This window comes from Mustela nigripes, chromosome 6, assembly GCF_022355385.1.
Source record: "Mustela nigripes isolate SB6536 chromosome 6, MUSNIG.SB6536, whole genome shotgun sequence".
NCBI classification, from domain to species: domain Eukaryota; kingdom Metazoa; phylum Chordata; class Mammalia; order Carnivora; family Mustelidae; genus Mustela; species Mustela nigripes.
Genome location: NC_081562.1, coordinates 53,551,705 through 53,566,254, shown reverse-complemented (window position 1 = coordinate 53,566,254; position 14,550 = coordinate 53,551,705). Strand labels below are relative to the sequence as shown.

Below are 14,550 nucleotides of genomic sequence, written 5' to 3'. Positions count from 1 at the left end.
GTGATGGACAGGCCTCTAATTCCCTCTTAGAACAGTTACCTTAGAAATGTTGCAACATTAATTCCTTTCTCTGACCTTTGAAAAGTAATTGAAGCTATTTCTTCAAGGAGCTGAGAGCCATCTCTCTGAAATGCAAACATCCAGGGAGTTAAGAGAGAGGACTCTCACTCTCCCTGTCCCTGTGGGAGCATAAAGATCTAATTTCACCAGGGGCACCATCTTGCTTTGACATGTATAGCTGCCACCATCATAAAGACTGGAGAAGTTTATTTCTCTCCTAAATAGGCACCAACTAAAAAATCTTCACATGAATTAAGACCCCTTAATACCACTCAGCGTCTCTCCTTTTGCATGCCTTTAAAAAGAAAGTCAATACTTTGTTTTGGAGAAGTTGAGTTCCTTCATGCTGGTCCCTCTTCTTCACTGTAATTGTATTACTGAATGAAATCTGTCCTCACTGCTTTAATGAGTGTCTGGGTTTGTTTCAGATGTCTCCTTCATTCTGCTTGCTTCATAGTCTTGTAAGTGGATTGAGTACCTTTCTGGTTTCCAGTCAAGATCAGTGTTTTCCATATGTCATTAATTTGGGTATTTTGTATAATATTTTAGTCCCAGAATTCTCCATAAGTTGTCACACTCATTTTTTCTTATCTCTAGGGGATTTGTTCCAAGATCCCCTGTGGAGGCCTGCCCTAAGGATAGTACTGAATCTTACATATACACTGTTTTTTTTTTCCTTCTTCTTGTACATAAGTACCTATGTGATAGGCCTTGTGAGGTAGGTTTAGGCTGCTACTGACTTTCTGATGATACATCAGGAGGATCATCTTCATCGTGACCGCAGTTGCCTGGGGGTAACTGAAACCATGCAAAGCAAAAACCACAATTAAATGGGGGGACTATGTACTTATAAGTGTATGAAAAAATCATGCATTTTGCAACAAAAGTGCGCTTTGGTTTGATTTTTTGCTTCAATATTTTTATTAGCTTCTTAAAACTGGGTAAGGGACTAAAGTTTCTATATCACATTGTCTTCATTTGAAAATTAAATAAACGGGCACCTGGGTGACTCAATGAGTTAAGCTTCTGCCTTTGGCTCAGGTCGTGACCTTGGGGTCCTGGCATCAGGCTCAGTGACAAATCTGCTTCTCCCTTTCTGTGATCTCTCTCTCTCTCTCTCAAACTATAAAAAAATAAACTCTTTAAAAAATAAGATAAATATATACTATATGGACTTATTGGAAAATTGAGATTGAGTGAGAAAATATGAGCAATGGGTGTACCTAGCTCAGAGTAATTTTCAATAAATAATTACTACATTGAATTATCAATCCCTGACAAATTCTAAAGAAATTTGTTTCTCCTCTCTGTTGTTACAATGCCTCATTATGGCATCCTTTACATATTTGTCTGTAGGTTTTTTCTATTACACAATGAGCTTCTTCACAGATATCTTTTATCCCTATATCCTTAGCTCCTCGGCTCTGCCATTTGAAAAGATGGGCATTTGATAAACGTTTACTGGATGAACAAGTACATGAGTAAATGAATGCATGTATGAATACACGTTTTATTTTTCTTATATTTGGTCTGAAACAAAGATTTGTCTATTGTGCTGCCTTATACTTTTCTTAAGACTCATCAGTCTTGGAAACAAGATCTAAAGTTACAAATGGGAACTTATCACAGCATAGTTTTCATTTCCTGCCTTTGGCTCTATCTGGTTGGACTACTTACTTGAGCTCAACTTGTTAAAACTCAGTAAATGCCTACCCCACATGATTTGACCCATACATCCTCTTTTGTCTTTAGAAAAGAAAAGGAGAACTCTCAAATGCTGTGTCAATTCAGGAACTCAGTAGAACAATGGGATCCCATGCTGAGGTAGAAAATTTGGATGAAGATGGTTATACTCAATTAGACTTCCACTATCAAGGCATCACTGGGAGACGTGTGGTGTTAGAGAAAGGTATCTTTTCTTTCTACCTTCAGTGTTCTTGTTCTCATCAACGAAAACACTTATGTGGAGAAAATTTGAGAGATTTATGATATGTAGCCTAAAAACCTTTGAAAAGATTTTCAGAACTCACTGAAGATTTTTGAAATATCTTTCCTCATTGCAAGCATTTGGTGACTATCAGTATTTAAATTAATTATTATCATAACAGAAAATACAATTTCTTGGGTGCCTGGGTGGCTCAGTCAGTTAAGTTTCTGCCTTTGGCTCAGGTCATGATCCCAGGGTCCTGAGATTGAGTTCCGCAGGGAGCCTGCTTCTCTCTCTGCTTCTCTCTCTCTCATGAATAAATAAGATCTAAGAAAAAAAAGAAAATAAAATTTCTCTTTTCTGTAGAAATAGACCCTTCAGCAGTAAGGAACAGTAAATAAGTGTGATGAAATGCAAAGATGTAAGAATTTCAATAGGAGTGACTTGTTGCTTGTTTGGTAGCAAGGAATAACTCATAGAATGGAAGTCATGGAAACTTAAATAAATACATGTGAACAACACCAGGATATTGAAGATAAGAAAGAGAAGAATGAAAAGAGAGGAGATAGGTGAGGAAAGAAACAGATTTGTGATTTTGTGGTAAAGGCCAAAGGGACTTTGGTCATAGGGTTTGGAATCACAAAATGTGTTTTTTGAGGTAAGACACTGATTTGGATGTTTTTCTTAATCAAATTGAAGTCTTTTGTACACTAGTGAAGGAAAATATATGTGCTGGATGAAACGATTCCATTTGCAGAACAGGAGTCTTAAACATAACAGAAAAGGAATAAAATATGGAGAAAGGCATTACAAGCTCTTTCCCTTAATAGAATGAGTCATGTGGTTTCCTCTATGCCTCTCCTATTTGACAATTCTCTGAAATGCTTGTAATGCTTATTCTCAAAGGGAGAACTATATCCTTGATGCAATGGTATTAACATAAAATGAGTTCCCTCTTATCAGGAGAAAGATTATTCCTAAGTCTTGACATGAGAATTTGCTCTCTTCTGCTTTGTGGTAACCCACATTGCACAATTATTTTCCCTTTACCACGTATGCAATTCTTTTCTTGCTCAACCAGTTGAGGAGTACTAGAAAAACTGGATGATGCAAGAGGTAGGGAGGCAGATTTATGTTTCTATGTATTTGTTGACTAACAGTGAGTTATATATAATGTGCTAGTAGCCTCTAGACTAGGTGCTTTTATATGTTAGCTCATTTGCTTCCCACAATGAAACTCTGGAGTATTATTACCTCAGTTTTTCACAAAGAGAAATGAATAAACAGAGGGAATAATTTGCCCAAGGCTGTGCAAAAAATAAGTGAAAAGAAAAGGTTGTCCTCAGTAACCAGGGCTCTCTTCTATTTTTATAGAAGACCGTCAGCTGTCTGAGTGAGATGAGTGGGATTTCAGAAACTCTGGTAATGTCAGGACCATCAGTGTGAACCTGAAATTAGGAGTGTACAGATGTCAGGGCACTGTGCTGAAACTGCAGTTCCAGAGCTTAAGGAGGTATGCCAAATGTGAGGGAAAATTCAGATAATCCTAGATGACTAGATTATCTGTATGTCAGTGATTAGTAATTCACTTTAGAATTTTCCAGATTTTGATGCACTGTAGAACTGAAGTTCTCTGTGATTTATCATATTTTTTTCATTTAATTTCTCTTCCCTCTCTCTTCTTAGTAACATGTGCTACATCTCCTCGTTGGCGTTCCATTGCTCTGACTTTGGGAATCCTATGCTTGCTAAAACTGGTCATAGCTGTGATCCTGGGTACCATGGGTGAGTATTGGTGAGGGAGATCAACAACAACAACAACAACTATAACAGACATTCAATAAGCATTTATTATGTGCCAGGCACTCTTAAGAGCTTGGCATGTGGAATCTGTATATTACCCCAATTGAATCAGTGCTACACTTTCTCATTTTACTTATAAGAGAAGTGAGAGGTAGGGGGAGGTGCATTTTATTTTTTAGGGCCATAAACTAGTTAGTGGTAAGACCATGATTAGACTGAGAAAATGCATATTCTTTTTTCTTTCCCTCCATTCTCTTCCTCCCCTCCTCCCCCTCCTCCTCCTCCTCCTCCCCCTCCTTCTCCTGTTAGAGGGATCCCAGTGTGAGTGGGGGAGGGAAGGAGGGAAAAAGATTCTGGAGCAGGCTCCATACTCATTACAGAGCCTGACGCAGGGTTCCATCTGATGACCCTGAGATCATGATCTGAGCTGAAATTAAGAGTCTGAGGCTTAACCAACTGAAGCACTCAGGCACCCCTAAAAAATGCATACTCTTAACTATATTGCTCTATTGTCTTTCTTGAATAGCTTGTTTTAAAGGTGTGAAATTCCCAAGATATGTTAATGGTACTAAACCAGGGGAAGTGAAGAAGGAAGTACAATAAGGTGCTTATCTTCTTAATGAAATAAATTCCCTAATAAGACTATAAACTATTTTTACAAACCTCATGATCTAAGGAAATTATTTTATACCTAATCTTTAATCTAAACTCTTCTGAATAATACCAGGGATTACCTGAGGAACTTACTAAATAGATATTTTGTGATGGGTGAATGAATTCCTTTAGATTTTGTATCTCACATGTTCTCTTATCAATAAGATATTATTGTGCCTTTGGAGTGTCCTCAAAGAGCTCTCATTTTTACATAACAGAAGAAAGATAGAAGATTTATTACTATTTCAAGTCTATCATGGGTCCAGTTGATGATATTTCATGTGCCTCTTGCTTTCTCTTTTATATTCTTTATCTGCTTTGTTTTTCTCCTAATTTTTACTACACCTTCATGGAAGTAATTTTTTTCCCCATCTATTTATCTATCATCTATTCTATCACCTATCTATCTCTCTATCTACCATCTATTTTTACCTCTCAATCAGCAATGTGTTATCTATTTATTGTTAATAAAAATATACCCCTTTGTATTCCAACAGAAATATGGATCTTGGAATTATCATTTCAAATATAGTAGAATGACTTTTTTTTTTTTTTCTGTCACTATAATTGTTGTTGGTATATGAAGCTATTTGGAAATCCAATTCAGGGAGCAACCCATTGAAGAACGATACCTTTCCATCAAGAAATAAAGAGAACCACAGTCTACCCACACAATCATCTTTAGAAGACCACGTGACTCCTACCAAGTCTCTCAGAACCACAGGCAAGGACAGGGTTAAAAGATGAATGGAATTCTTAATCCAGGAAGGTTAATAACTGGGGCTAAGACCTGGAGTAGGGTAGGTAAAGGCAATACTTTTATGGGCAAGGATTGCATATTCATGAAAGCACACATAAGTATTACCTCAGTATATAGTATGTCCCTGTCATATATGCAATAAAGTCATATAAATATCCCATGCATTTGGCCAATTGACATTTTAAAGTAACAGAGATAGAATAGGAAATTGGATGTCAGAAAGGAAGAAAGGGAGAGGAAAGGAAAGAAGGGAAAATGTGCCAAGAAATAAGAATTGTATGTGAATTAAACATACACAAAGACATAGACCTAATAGATATAGTCCTGAAAACTCTAGTTATATTTGTTTTTCTTTAATCATACAATTTCATTAATTTTATTGCAACTTCATATACATGACCCTTTTTTTCCTCATTGTATCAAAATTGAGTATGACAATATTTTGATTTCAATTTTCCATCTCTGGACCCATACTTTCTCACTATTTATATCAAATAGATAAAAATAGAAAGTAGGTATTCTCTATAATGTGAACAATTGCTCTTATATGTTTTTCATTTGGAAAACTGCATACTTAAATGGATCTCACAACTCTAAAATAAGTTAACATGAAGTGACTGTGTATCTTGATGATTGCTTTTGAATTGATTTACTTTAAAAATTATCATGAGGAAAGGGAGTTCTGGACTGAAGGTGGAAGAATGGAGGAGAGGCCAGGAAGGAAAGGAGGGTTGACTGTCTAAAACTGTTTATGGTTAATTCATTTTTAAATTTTAATTGAATGAGGGGATTTCAATGTGGTCTCTTCTATAAAAATCACATCCCTATTATTATTATTATGAATTGTTATGAACCTCATTGTATTTACATTTTATTTCCAGGAGATTTTTCCAGCTCTTGTCCTCCTAACTGGATCATACACAAGAACAACTGTTATCTATTTAGCACATCATTAACTTCCTGGAATAGAAGTAAAAGTCAGTGTTCTCAACTATACTCTAACCTCCTGAAGATAGACAGTGCAGAAGAACTGGTGAGTGTGGACTTCACTTATAATTATCTGTAGTCAATATTGAGCAGAAAAATACATAATTCCAGGTAAAGATAATTTTCCCTAAGAGAGGGCACCTGGGTGGCATAGTCACTTAAGTGTCTGCCTTCCGCTCAGGTCATGATCCCAAGGTCCTGGGATGGAGTCTCACATCTGGTTCCCTGCTCAGTGAGGAGTAATCCCCCCTCTTTGCCCCTCCCCCTGCTGATGCTCTCTATCTCTAGCACTCTCTCTCAAATAAATAAATAAATAAAATATTTAAAAAATTTTACCTAAGAGAAAGTCACACTTAATATCCTCCATAATTAAAACAGCATGTATTAAATGGGTAAAATATATGGTTTTTTAATTAATTCAAAAAAATAAATACTTTCACTTTATTTTTTTAAAGGTTTTATTTGTTTTATTTTAGAGAGAGAGTGTGTGTGCATGAGGCAGAGAGTGGGGCAGAAGGAAAGAGAGTGTCTCAAGAAGATTCTGTACTGAGCATGGAGCCTGATGCAGGTCTTGATCTCATGACCCTGAGATATGGACCTGAGCCAAAACCAAGAGTCGGACGCTTAACCAACTGCACCACCCATGGGCCCCAATGTGTTTTACTTTAAAACAAATCTATCCAAACACACTACAAGTTGCATGACTATGACAATCAGGCCACTACTCATTTTTGTGGGTTTGGATTTCAATTCTTAAATTTAGTTGAGTAAAATAGAAAATTCTCCCCTTTGTCATCATTATTATCAAGGGAAAAAGCAGCAATAATAATATACATTTATAAATCATTTACTTCTTGCAAGATACTGGGAAAGGCAAAGAAGTTTAAAAAGTAACCTTGCTAATTCAATGCTTACGTAGTTTCTAAGAAGAAAGAAACAACAGTTGCTAAAAGTTAAATATCTGCTTTTGGCAATCAATGATAGAAATTCAGAGAGAGATGTCCAGATACATAAAGTTTTACAGAAAAAATGAGAGTTATAAGGCATCTTGAATGAAGGGTAGAATTCACTTGGGCTAGGAAAAGGCATTAATAGTCAGAAAACACTCTACACTATATAAATCTAAACACTCTGTAACTCCTACATTTACTTTCATTTCCTTTCAACTTCTGTGTTTCCATCCTGTGTTACCCAACAGTCGTAGTTCGCATGAAAATGAACGGAAGTAGAGCGCGACAAAGAAAAGGAATCATACTGGAAGTCTGTCTGGCTTTTCGATGTTCCCGTTGTTTGTCAAATGTCAGCATTAAACCTCAAATTACTTATTCATAGAACATGCAGTGGAACGGAGTTATTTTTATATTTTTATCTAACTCTGCAAAGCATTTCTTGACAAAAGTGTTACAAATTCATATATTCAATTGGAGAAGATAGTGGCCAGTTTTCCATGAAAATGGCCTCAGGGGTCTGTCATTCATGGGTCTTGTCAAGCAAGTTGCATGGAGGCATTATAATTTTGACATTATAGGTCTCTTTTTTTATTGGAAAACTAAACAATATTGACTTTGAAGAAACGAAATATACTTTTTGAGACACTCAAAGACAATCAATAATTGGTACTTCTCTCTCGGTTGATGCCAGTGTATGCCTGCGTTCTTCACCAAGGCGATTCAATCTGTGTTCTCTCTCAATGTCTGTGAGAGTCTCTCTCCATCTTTTTATCTCTATCATCTCTGTCTGTCTCACTCTCTCCATGACTCTTTGACATGTATTTATATTTATGTTTTCCTACAGGAATTTGTAGTAAGGCACATGTCTTCTCAACCTGATAATTCATTCTGGATAGGACTTTCTCGCCATCAGACTGAAGGACCATGGCTCTGGGAGGATGGCTCAGTGTTCTCTTCTAACTTGTAAGTATCTGAAGGACAATACTTCATACCCTTTCTCAGAAGGATAAGAGCATGCCAAGCAGTTAAGGACCTGATCTGTGGGCCACTTATGAGAATGAGAGAAAGAGAAATGGTGATAGAGAGAAAAAGAGTGAATCAGGAAAAAAAAAAAAAAAAGAAGAAAGAAAGAAAGAAAGAAAGAAAGAAAGAAAGAAAGAAAGAAAGAAAGAAAGAAAACAAAGTAGAGGAGAACCTTCCAGTCAAAATGAGTTGAGTGGTCGTCTAGTGCAGCACAAATGTTCCTCAGCTTTCTTACAAGGGGCACACCTGGCACCTGTCTGAAGTAGTTCAGTTAGAAGTCATCACTGTTAATGTAAAATCGTGGTGAAGAGCATAGGCTTTGGAGTCAGTTCTCAGCTTGAGACAATGATTGGCCCGCTCTCCGTGTGAAATTGGATAAGTTGCTTGACCTACCTGAACCCCTCTTTCCTCATCTGTAAATAAGAATAAAAATAAAACCTTTTTATTAGGATTTTAAGATAAAGGAGATAAAAGTCAAATCACTTAGCATAGCATCCAACACCTAGTAAATTTGTGACACACGTTACTATTAATTTTGAAAGCAACCATGTTTCAGACTCTATAAATTTATTTTAAACATATTTCTCATTTACATTATAAATTCTCCCTTACTGTGTGTGGATCAGCTAGGGTTCCTTAGAGAAGAAGATCTATACAGATCTATTGGTTCTGAAGACCCCTGACTGATCCACACAATGAGGAATAACTGATACATGGAGATTTCCCTTTCTTTTTTTTTTTTTTTAAGATTTTATTTATTTATTTGACAGACAGAGATCACAAGTAGGCAGAGAGGCAGCTAGAGAGAGAGGAAGGGAAGCAGGCCCCCTGCTGAGCAGAGAGCCCCATGTGGGGCTCGATCCCAGGACTCTGGGATCATGACCTGAGCGGAAGGCAGAGGCTTTAACCCGCTGAGCCACCCAGGTGCCCCCCAAATGTACTTCTTAATTTATAAATATCTCTGTGTTTATAATTATCCCTTTGCTTCAGGTCTTAGCTTAATTCCATTGTGGTCGGAGAACATAGTACATGTGATTCCAGTCCTTTGACTTTTATCTGCTCCTTCTTCCCCTGCTGAGAAAAGTAGACTAAAATCTCCCACTGTGACTCTACTTAAAATTCTGTAACAATTTTGTTTGGCTGATGGTGTACTCTTAGGCACATATAGATTTAGAATTTTTATACTGTACAGTGCACAGACCATTCAAAGTACTTTTTCTTGTCTTTCTTCTCTTTGAAATGTTTAATAATTTTATGACTCCACTTTTTCTTACAGCAACTTAGAATTTACTCTTACTAATTTTTGAAGTTGCTCTAAATATTATAACACATATTCTTCACTCATCAAAGTCTAATATTAATTGTTTTATAATGTTCTTCCTGGGCAATTTAAAAATATATTAGAATACTTCTTTACTCTCTGTCCTCCCTCCCCAATTTACATGTTATTATTTTTGTGTACTTTAATGCTTTCACATCTTTTCCCACATTTTAAATCTCTACATTTGGTACCTGTCTTCAGCTGCTGGTCTTTTATCATCACTGTAGGTGTGAACTGAAGTCGAGCCTGTCAAGAAGGATTAGTGTTTGCTTCTGCCAGTCAATGAAAGGCACCACAAACCTGAGAGTACTAAAACACTCTGCATGTTTTTTTTTGTTGTTGTTGTTGTTGTTGTTTTGTTTTGTTTTGTTTTGTCTTGGTTTGTTTTAAATACACTGGTATTATGGATTCAAATGGAAGACCTGTAAGTACCAGCTTGTGGTTCAGCTTCTCAGGGGATGTAATGTTTTTCTCCCATCCTCCACTTGGGGGCAAGATTGAGACAGGCACGTCTCTTGGTTCCTCTTTTCTGGTTGTAGTTTTCGTTTTCATTTACTCCTACACAAGAATTGTCCTTTGTTCTGCAGGGTTTTCTACTAAATTCCATCCTGGATGAATTTATTTCACAGTATTAGTTAAATAAATGTTCTCTTCACAATTGATGGCACCTCAGATTCACTAAAAATATAGTCCTAGAAAACAGTAGATACATAGATTGATATACAATTCATCTAGATTTTCCCACATATTTATGATTTGCATTAGTTCTTATTTATTTCTGTCTCTCCTACCTTCCATTTCAACCATTTTCCTTAAACCTGAAGAATACTCTCTACTGTTTCCTTTAGAGTTTAGTTCTGTATCTAATACTATTTTTTTTTAAAGATTTTATTTATTTATTTGACAGAGAGAAATCACAAGTAGATGGAGAGGCAGGCAGAGAGAGAGAGGGAAGCAGGCTCCCTGTGGAGCAGAGAGCCCGAAATGTAGCTCTGTCCATACTCAAAAAAACTCTTCAACATCAAGGAAAGTTTTGGAGAATACCAGTCAAAATTCTCTCTGAGGCCTGAATCAAAGTTGTCTCATACTTTTAGCCTAGCCATTTCTACAAAAGAATTCTCTCAATCTTCCAGTCCCAGAGCCTCTTTAGAGCTAGATACACAAGATGAAGAGTACTAGTCCATAGCCTTTACAGTGAAACTCAGTGTTACCTTTTAAGTTTGAATAATTATCACGGCTCCTTCAGGAGACTGAAGAGCAAATAGAACAGAGTCATACTCCCACTCACCCAGGATAATGATCATAATTGTCTATCACTGTATTGTAATATAATTCTATCTTCAGAATGCATTAAAATATATAATGCTGAAAAAATATATATATAATGCTGTTTTCCCTTTCTTTAAAAGGCCTTGATATCTATGATTCCTCATTTATTTTCTTCCCAAGATTTTATTTATTTAGTTCAGAGAAAGAGAGTATGAGAGAGGGAGATTACAAGCAGGGGGGAGGGGTAGAGGGAGAAATAGACTTTCCCACTGAATAGGGAGCCCAAAGTGGGACCTAATCCCAGGACCCTGGGATCATGACCTGAGCTGAAGGCAGATACTTAAATGACTGAGCCACCCAGGCACCCCTATGATTCTTCATCTAGTTCTAGATTCTTCTCAATAATAACTCTTCTGCTTGGTCTACTCACTAAATATACACAAAGATAATTTCATGAACTTGTTGTTTTATTTGATAAATACACTTCTAGTTAAGAGGTTGAAAGATAAAGAACTGTCTATAGAATAGTAAATGATTTTTTTTAATTTGTCAGAAGCTTTATTTAATTTTATGTGACTAACAGTATTTTTCTTAACAAATGTTTGAGTCATTTTTATGTCTTAATAACAAAGGCTCTTCTGTTTCCATTTGAGAACTAATGCAACCTAAGTTCAAGTTTCTTTTTCCAATAATATAACCACTTAGGAAATTTTTTCAACAATATCCTTGCCCATATCCTTGCTAATTTATTTCAGCATTGTGTAGATAGTAGATAGTATTTCTTATATTTGTTCTAATTGCCTTATTATACTTTAACAGGTTTCAAATCAGAAGCACAGAAACCCAAGAAAGCTCATCTCACAGCTGTGTGTGGATTCACCTGTCGATAATTTATGATCAACTTTGTAGTGTGCCCTCATACAGTATTTGTGAGAAGAAGTTGTCAATAAAATGATTGGGGTGTCACTGTGGAAGACCAGAGAGAAGTATTTAAAATAATAAGAAGGGCAGAAAACAAAACAGAAAAGAGATATTTGAGGTCAAAATAACAGCTAAAAATATCAAGAGAGCTCAGCCAACTTTAATCTTAGATGAGAATGGAGAAGCTATAATTCTGCACTTGCCAAATGAATTGGAAGTCCAGTATTAGGTTCTAGTTAATACAGCCCTAGAAATGGAGTCAGGTCAGCTGAACTTATATCTTTTGAGTTAATATCAACATGGAATTTGCCATAAATCCTTGGTGTTTCAAGAAGATAATTATTTCTGGGTCTACCAGGGTTGCTTTTTGTCCTTAAAAATTGCCCCTGTGTTTCCATGACGTGTTTCTCCATGTCTAATAGTGTATCAGACACAGGTAGAAGGAAGAATGTATTTCTGAACAGCAAAAGGAAATGAAAAAATTATCTTCACTACAATCAGAGTTATTTTATTATTTTGATCATCAATATGGCTATGTTAAAAAAATTGTGAAAAAAACCAAGCAACTCCATCTCTTTTTTATCCTCAAATAGCTCAGGGAATATGTCTGCCACATATCTGAGTAATAGGATCTTGTATAATGTGAAGTAGTTATAAAAAAGTATTCTCCATTGTAAATACTATCAATCAAAAAAGATCTGGTAATGAATATAGAACAACAACAACAACAAAAACAATAATCCAGGGGACTTGGGTGGCTCAGTTGGTTGAGCATCCAACTCTTGATTTCAGCTTGGGTGGTGATTTCAGGATCTGAAATTGAGCCCTGAATCAAGCTCCACACTCAGGTCAGAGTCTCCTTGAGATGCTCTCTCTTCCTCTTTATCTGGCCCTCTATTTCCATGCTCATGCATGATAAAATCTTTTAAAAAAACAACTATCCTATCACTGAGGTATTAACATTCTGGAAGGCAAAACTTGTCTTACTATTTTTTAATGATTACTGTTTTGCAGTTTTTAGAAAATTTTCAGTAATTACCATTAGAGGGTATTTTTGAAACATGTTTCCTTATGTGATAATTTGTCTTTGTCTTATTTTCTCTTAAATTTTCCCCCTGGTCCTGTTTTTATTTCCAAAGGGGACTTCCATATTATTGGAGAGGGAGTTACATCCTTCTTTGGTTATTAACATGTGAACGGAAATTACATCAAGTTGTTATGTAAGAAAGAAATGATAATCGAAGAAACTTTGGCTTCCAAATGTTGTGTGTAGTAAACATTATGACAGTATGCCCTCTCCTCATAAGAAAATAATGGTGAACTTGGCACTTGGGAAGAGGTAGTTTAGTAGTAGTTTTATGTTGAAGAATAAATTTGGGATCTTAAGTATTTAAAAATTGAAAAGAAGAAATAGACCTTTTTGATGAAGATTCCTAATGCTTTTTAATATACACACTCATATTGTTACCATATGAAAAGACATGTGGAAAAGGCAAAGATAATTTGAGAGTTAAATTAAGGTATAAGGTGAGATTTTGAAGAGATATCATGTCTTTCAATTTTGTTTTTGGTTTGATCAGTTCCTCCTGGGTCCTTAGGATGGCGTGAATGATTTGAGAAGTCATAATGATCAAAAATAATTCTGGATGAGGGATTTCCAGCTGTACTTAGAACAGACAACAATATTTGTTTTTTAAATATTTATGATTTAAAGATAAAAGTGTGACTATTACAAAATGATGGTATAACGTAAGATGCTCTATTACAGGATAGCATATTACCTGACTTGTTAATACTTGTTTATACTACAGTTTACATGGCCATGTACATGGGAATGAACAGGAAACATCCTTTTTTTCCAAGAGACAGAAAAGGGAAAATGTCTACTAGCCGAACTTCTGTCTAAAGGCTGAGTAACAGTCATGCTAGAGGAAACACTTACTGGAGGACCACCATCTTCTCTGGCCTGAAGTATTGCAGTAATTTTCAAAGTAATCTCCCAGTGTCCACCTTTGTCCTCCTAAGCTAATTTTTTAAAATTAGTGGAGTGATTCTTTTAAATTTAAAACAAGTCATCTCCGCCCTCTACTCAAAATCCCCTTGACTTCCCACGTACCTCAGAGTAAAACCAAATATAGATAAATTGAAATGAAAAGGAAGAGACCTTTTCAGTTGTCTGTGGGCCACTTTTTACTCTTTTGACCTAATCTACTTTTCTCCTCTTTGTTCATTCCATCTGGTTTCTCTCTTGTTTCATAATGACCTGCATGCTTCCACCTCAGGGCCTTTGAGCTTTCTGTTCTCTTCACCCGAATGATTTTTACCCTAGATACTGCAGGACCTGTTCTTGCACTTCTTTAAAGTCTCTGCACATAGAGCATTTTCTTAATGAGGCTGAGTCTGACTGCCATATTTACAATTACTGACCCTCCTTTTTGTATATTCTTTTTCTTTACTTTTAAGCTTTATCTATTTATTTTAGAGAGGGGAGGCAGCAGGAGAGAGCATCTCAAGCAGACTTCCCAGTGAGTATAGAGCCCGATGCAAGGCTCAATCTTACAACTGTGTGATCATGACCTAAGCCTAAATCAAGAGTCAGTCACCCAGATACCAAGCCACCCAGGTGCCCCTCCTTTTTGTATATTCTTAATCTCCCATACCTTCCTCATATTTTCATACCTCTTATTATACTCTAATATGCTCTATTATTCACTTACTATCTTTCATGTTATCTGGCTTCTTCCATATAAGATAGGATCTAAAAGACAGAAAGTTTTGTTTTTGATGCATCCTAGAATCTGAGAATAGTACCTGAAATAAAGCAGGTGTTCTATCAAAAGATATTTTTGTCATTGTTGAAAAAATAAGTGTTTAA

The 14,550-nt window shown here is 36.0% G+C and overlaps 1 protein-coding gene across 4 annotated transcripts; it reads left to right on the top strand.

The window, feature by feature from the left end:
* Positions 1-1,792: 1,792 nt before the first annotated feature.
* Positions 1,793-12,027, top strand: CLEC7A (C-type lectin domain containing 7A). 4 transcript variants are annotated; one of them, XM_059402596.1, is made up of 6 exons: positions 1,801-1,969; positions 3,674-3,772; positions 5,031-5,168; positions 6,086-6,237; positions 7,986-8,104; positions 11,574-12,027. In XM_059402596.1, exons 1-6 carry the CDS (start codon positions 1,867-1,869, stop codon positions 11,707-11,709), a joined length of 747 nt encoding a protein of 248 aa, XP_059258579.1. In that variant the 5' UTR covers positions 1,801-1,866; the 3' UTR covers positions 11,710-12,027. The 4 variants fall into 4 exon arrangements, with proteins under 4 accessions (XP_059258582.1, XP_059258580.1, XP_059258581.1 ...); XM_059402597.1 differs by lacking the exon at positions 5,031-5,168 and having other exon boundaries at positions 1,798-1,969; XM_059402598.1 differs by lacking the exon at positions 7,986-8,104 and having other exon boundaries at positions 1,799-1,969; positions 11,574-11,651.
* The last annotated feature ends 2,523 nt before the right edge of the window (positions 12,028-14,550 follow it).

What these genes read in the sequence shown, in the direction of transcription:
- CLEC7A (XM_059402596.1), top strand. Translation starts at nt 1,867, where the DNA reads ATGGGATCCCATGCTGAGGTAGAAAATTTGGATGAAGATGGTTATACT. An exon ending in ACGTGTGGTGTTAGAGAAAG is followed by an intron (nt 1,970 to 3,673) that starts GTATCTTTTCTT and finishes CTCTCTTCTTAG; the next exon opens with TAACATGTGCTACATCTCCT. An exon ending in CAAGTCTCTCAGAACCACAG is followed by an intron (nt 5,169 to 6,085) that starts GCAAGGACAGGG and finishes TTTTATTTCCAG; the next exon opens with GAGATTTTTCCAGCTCTTGT.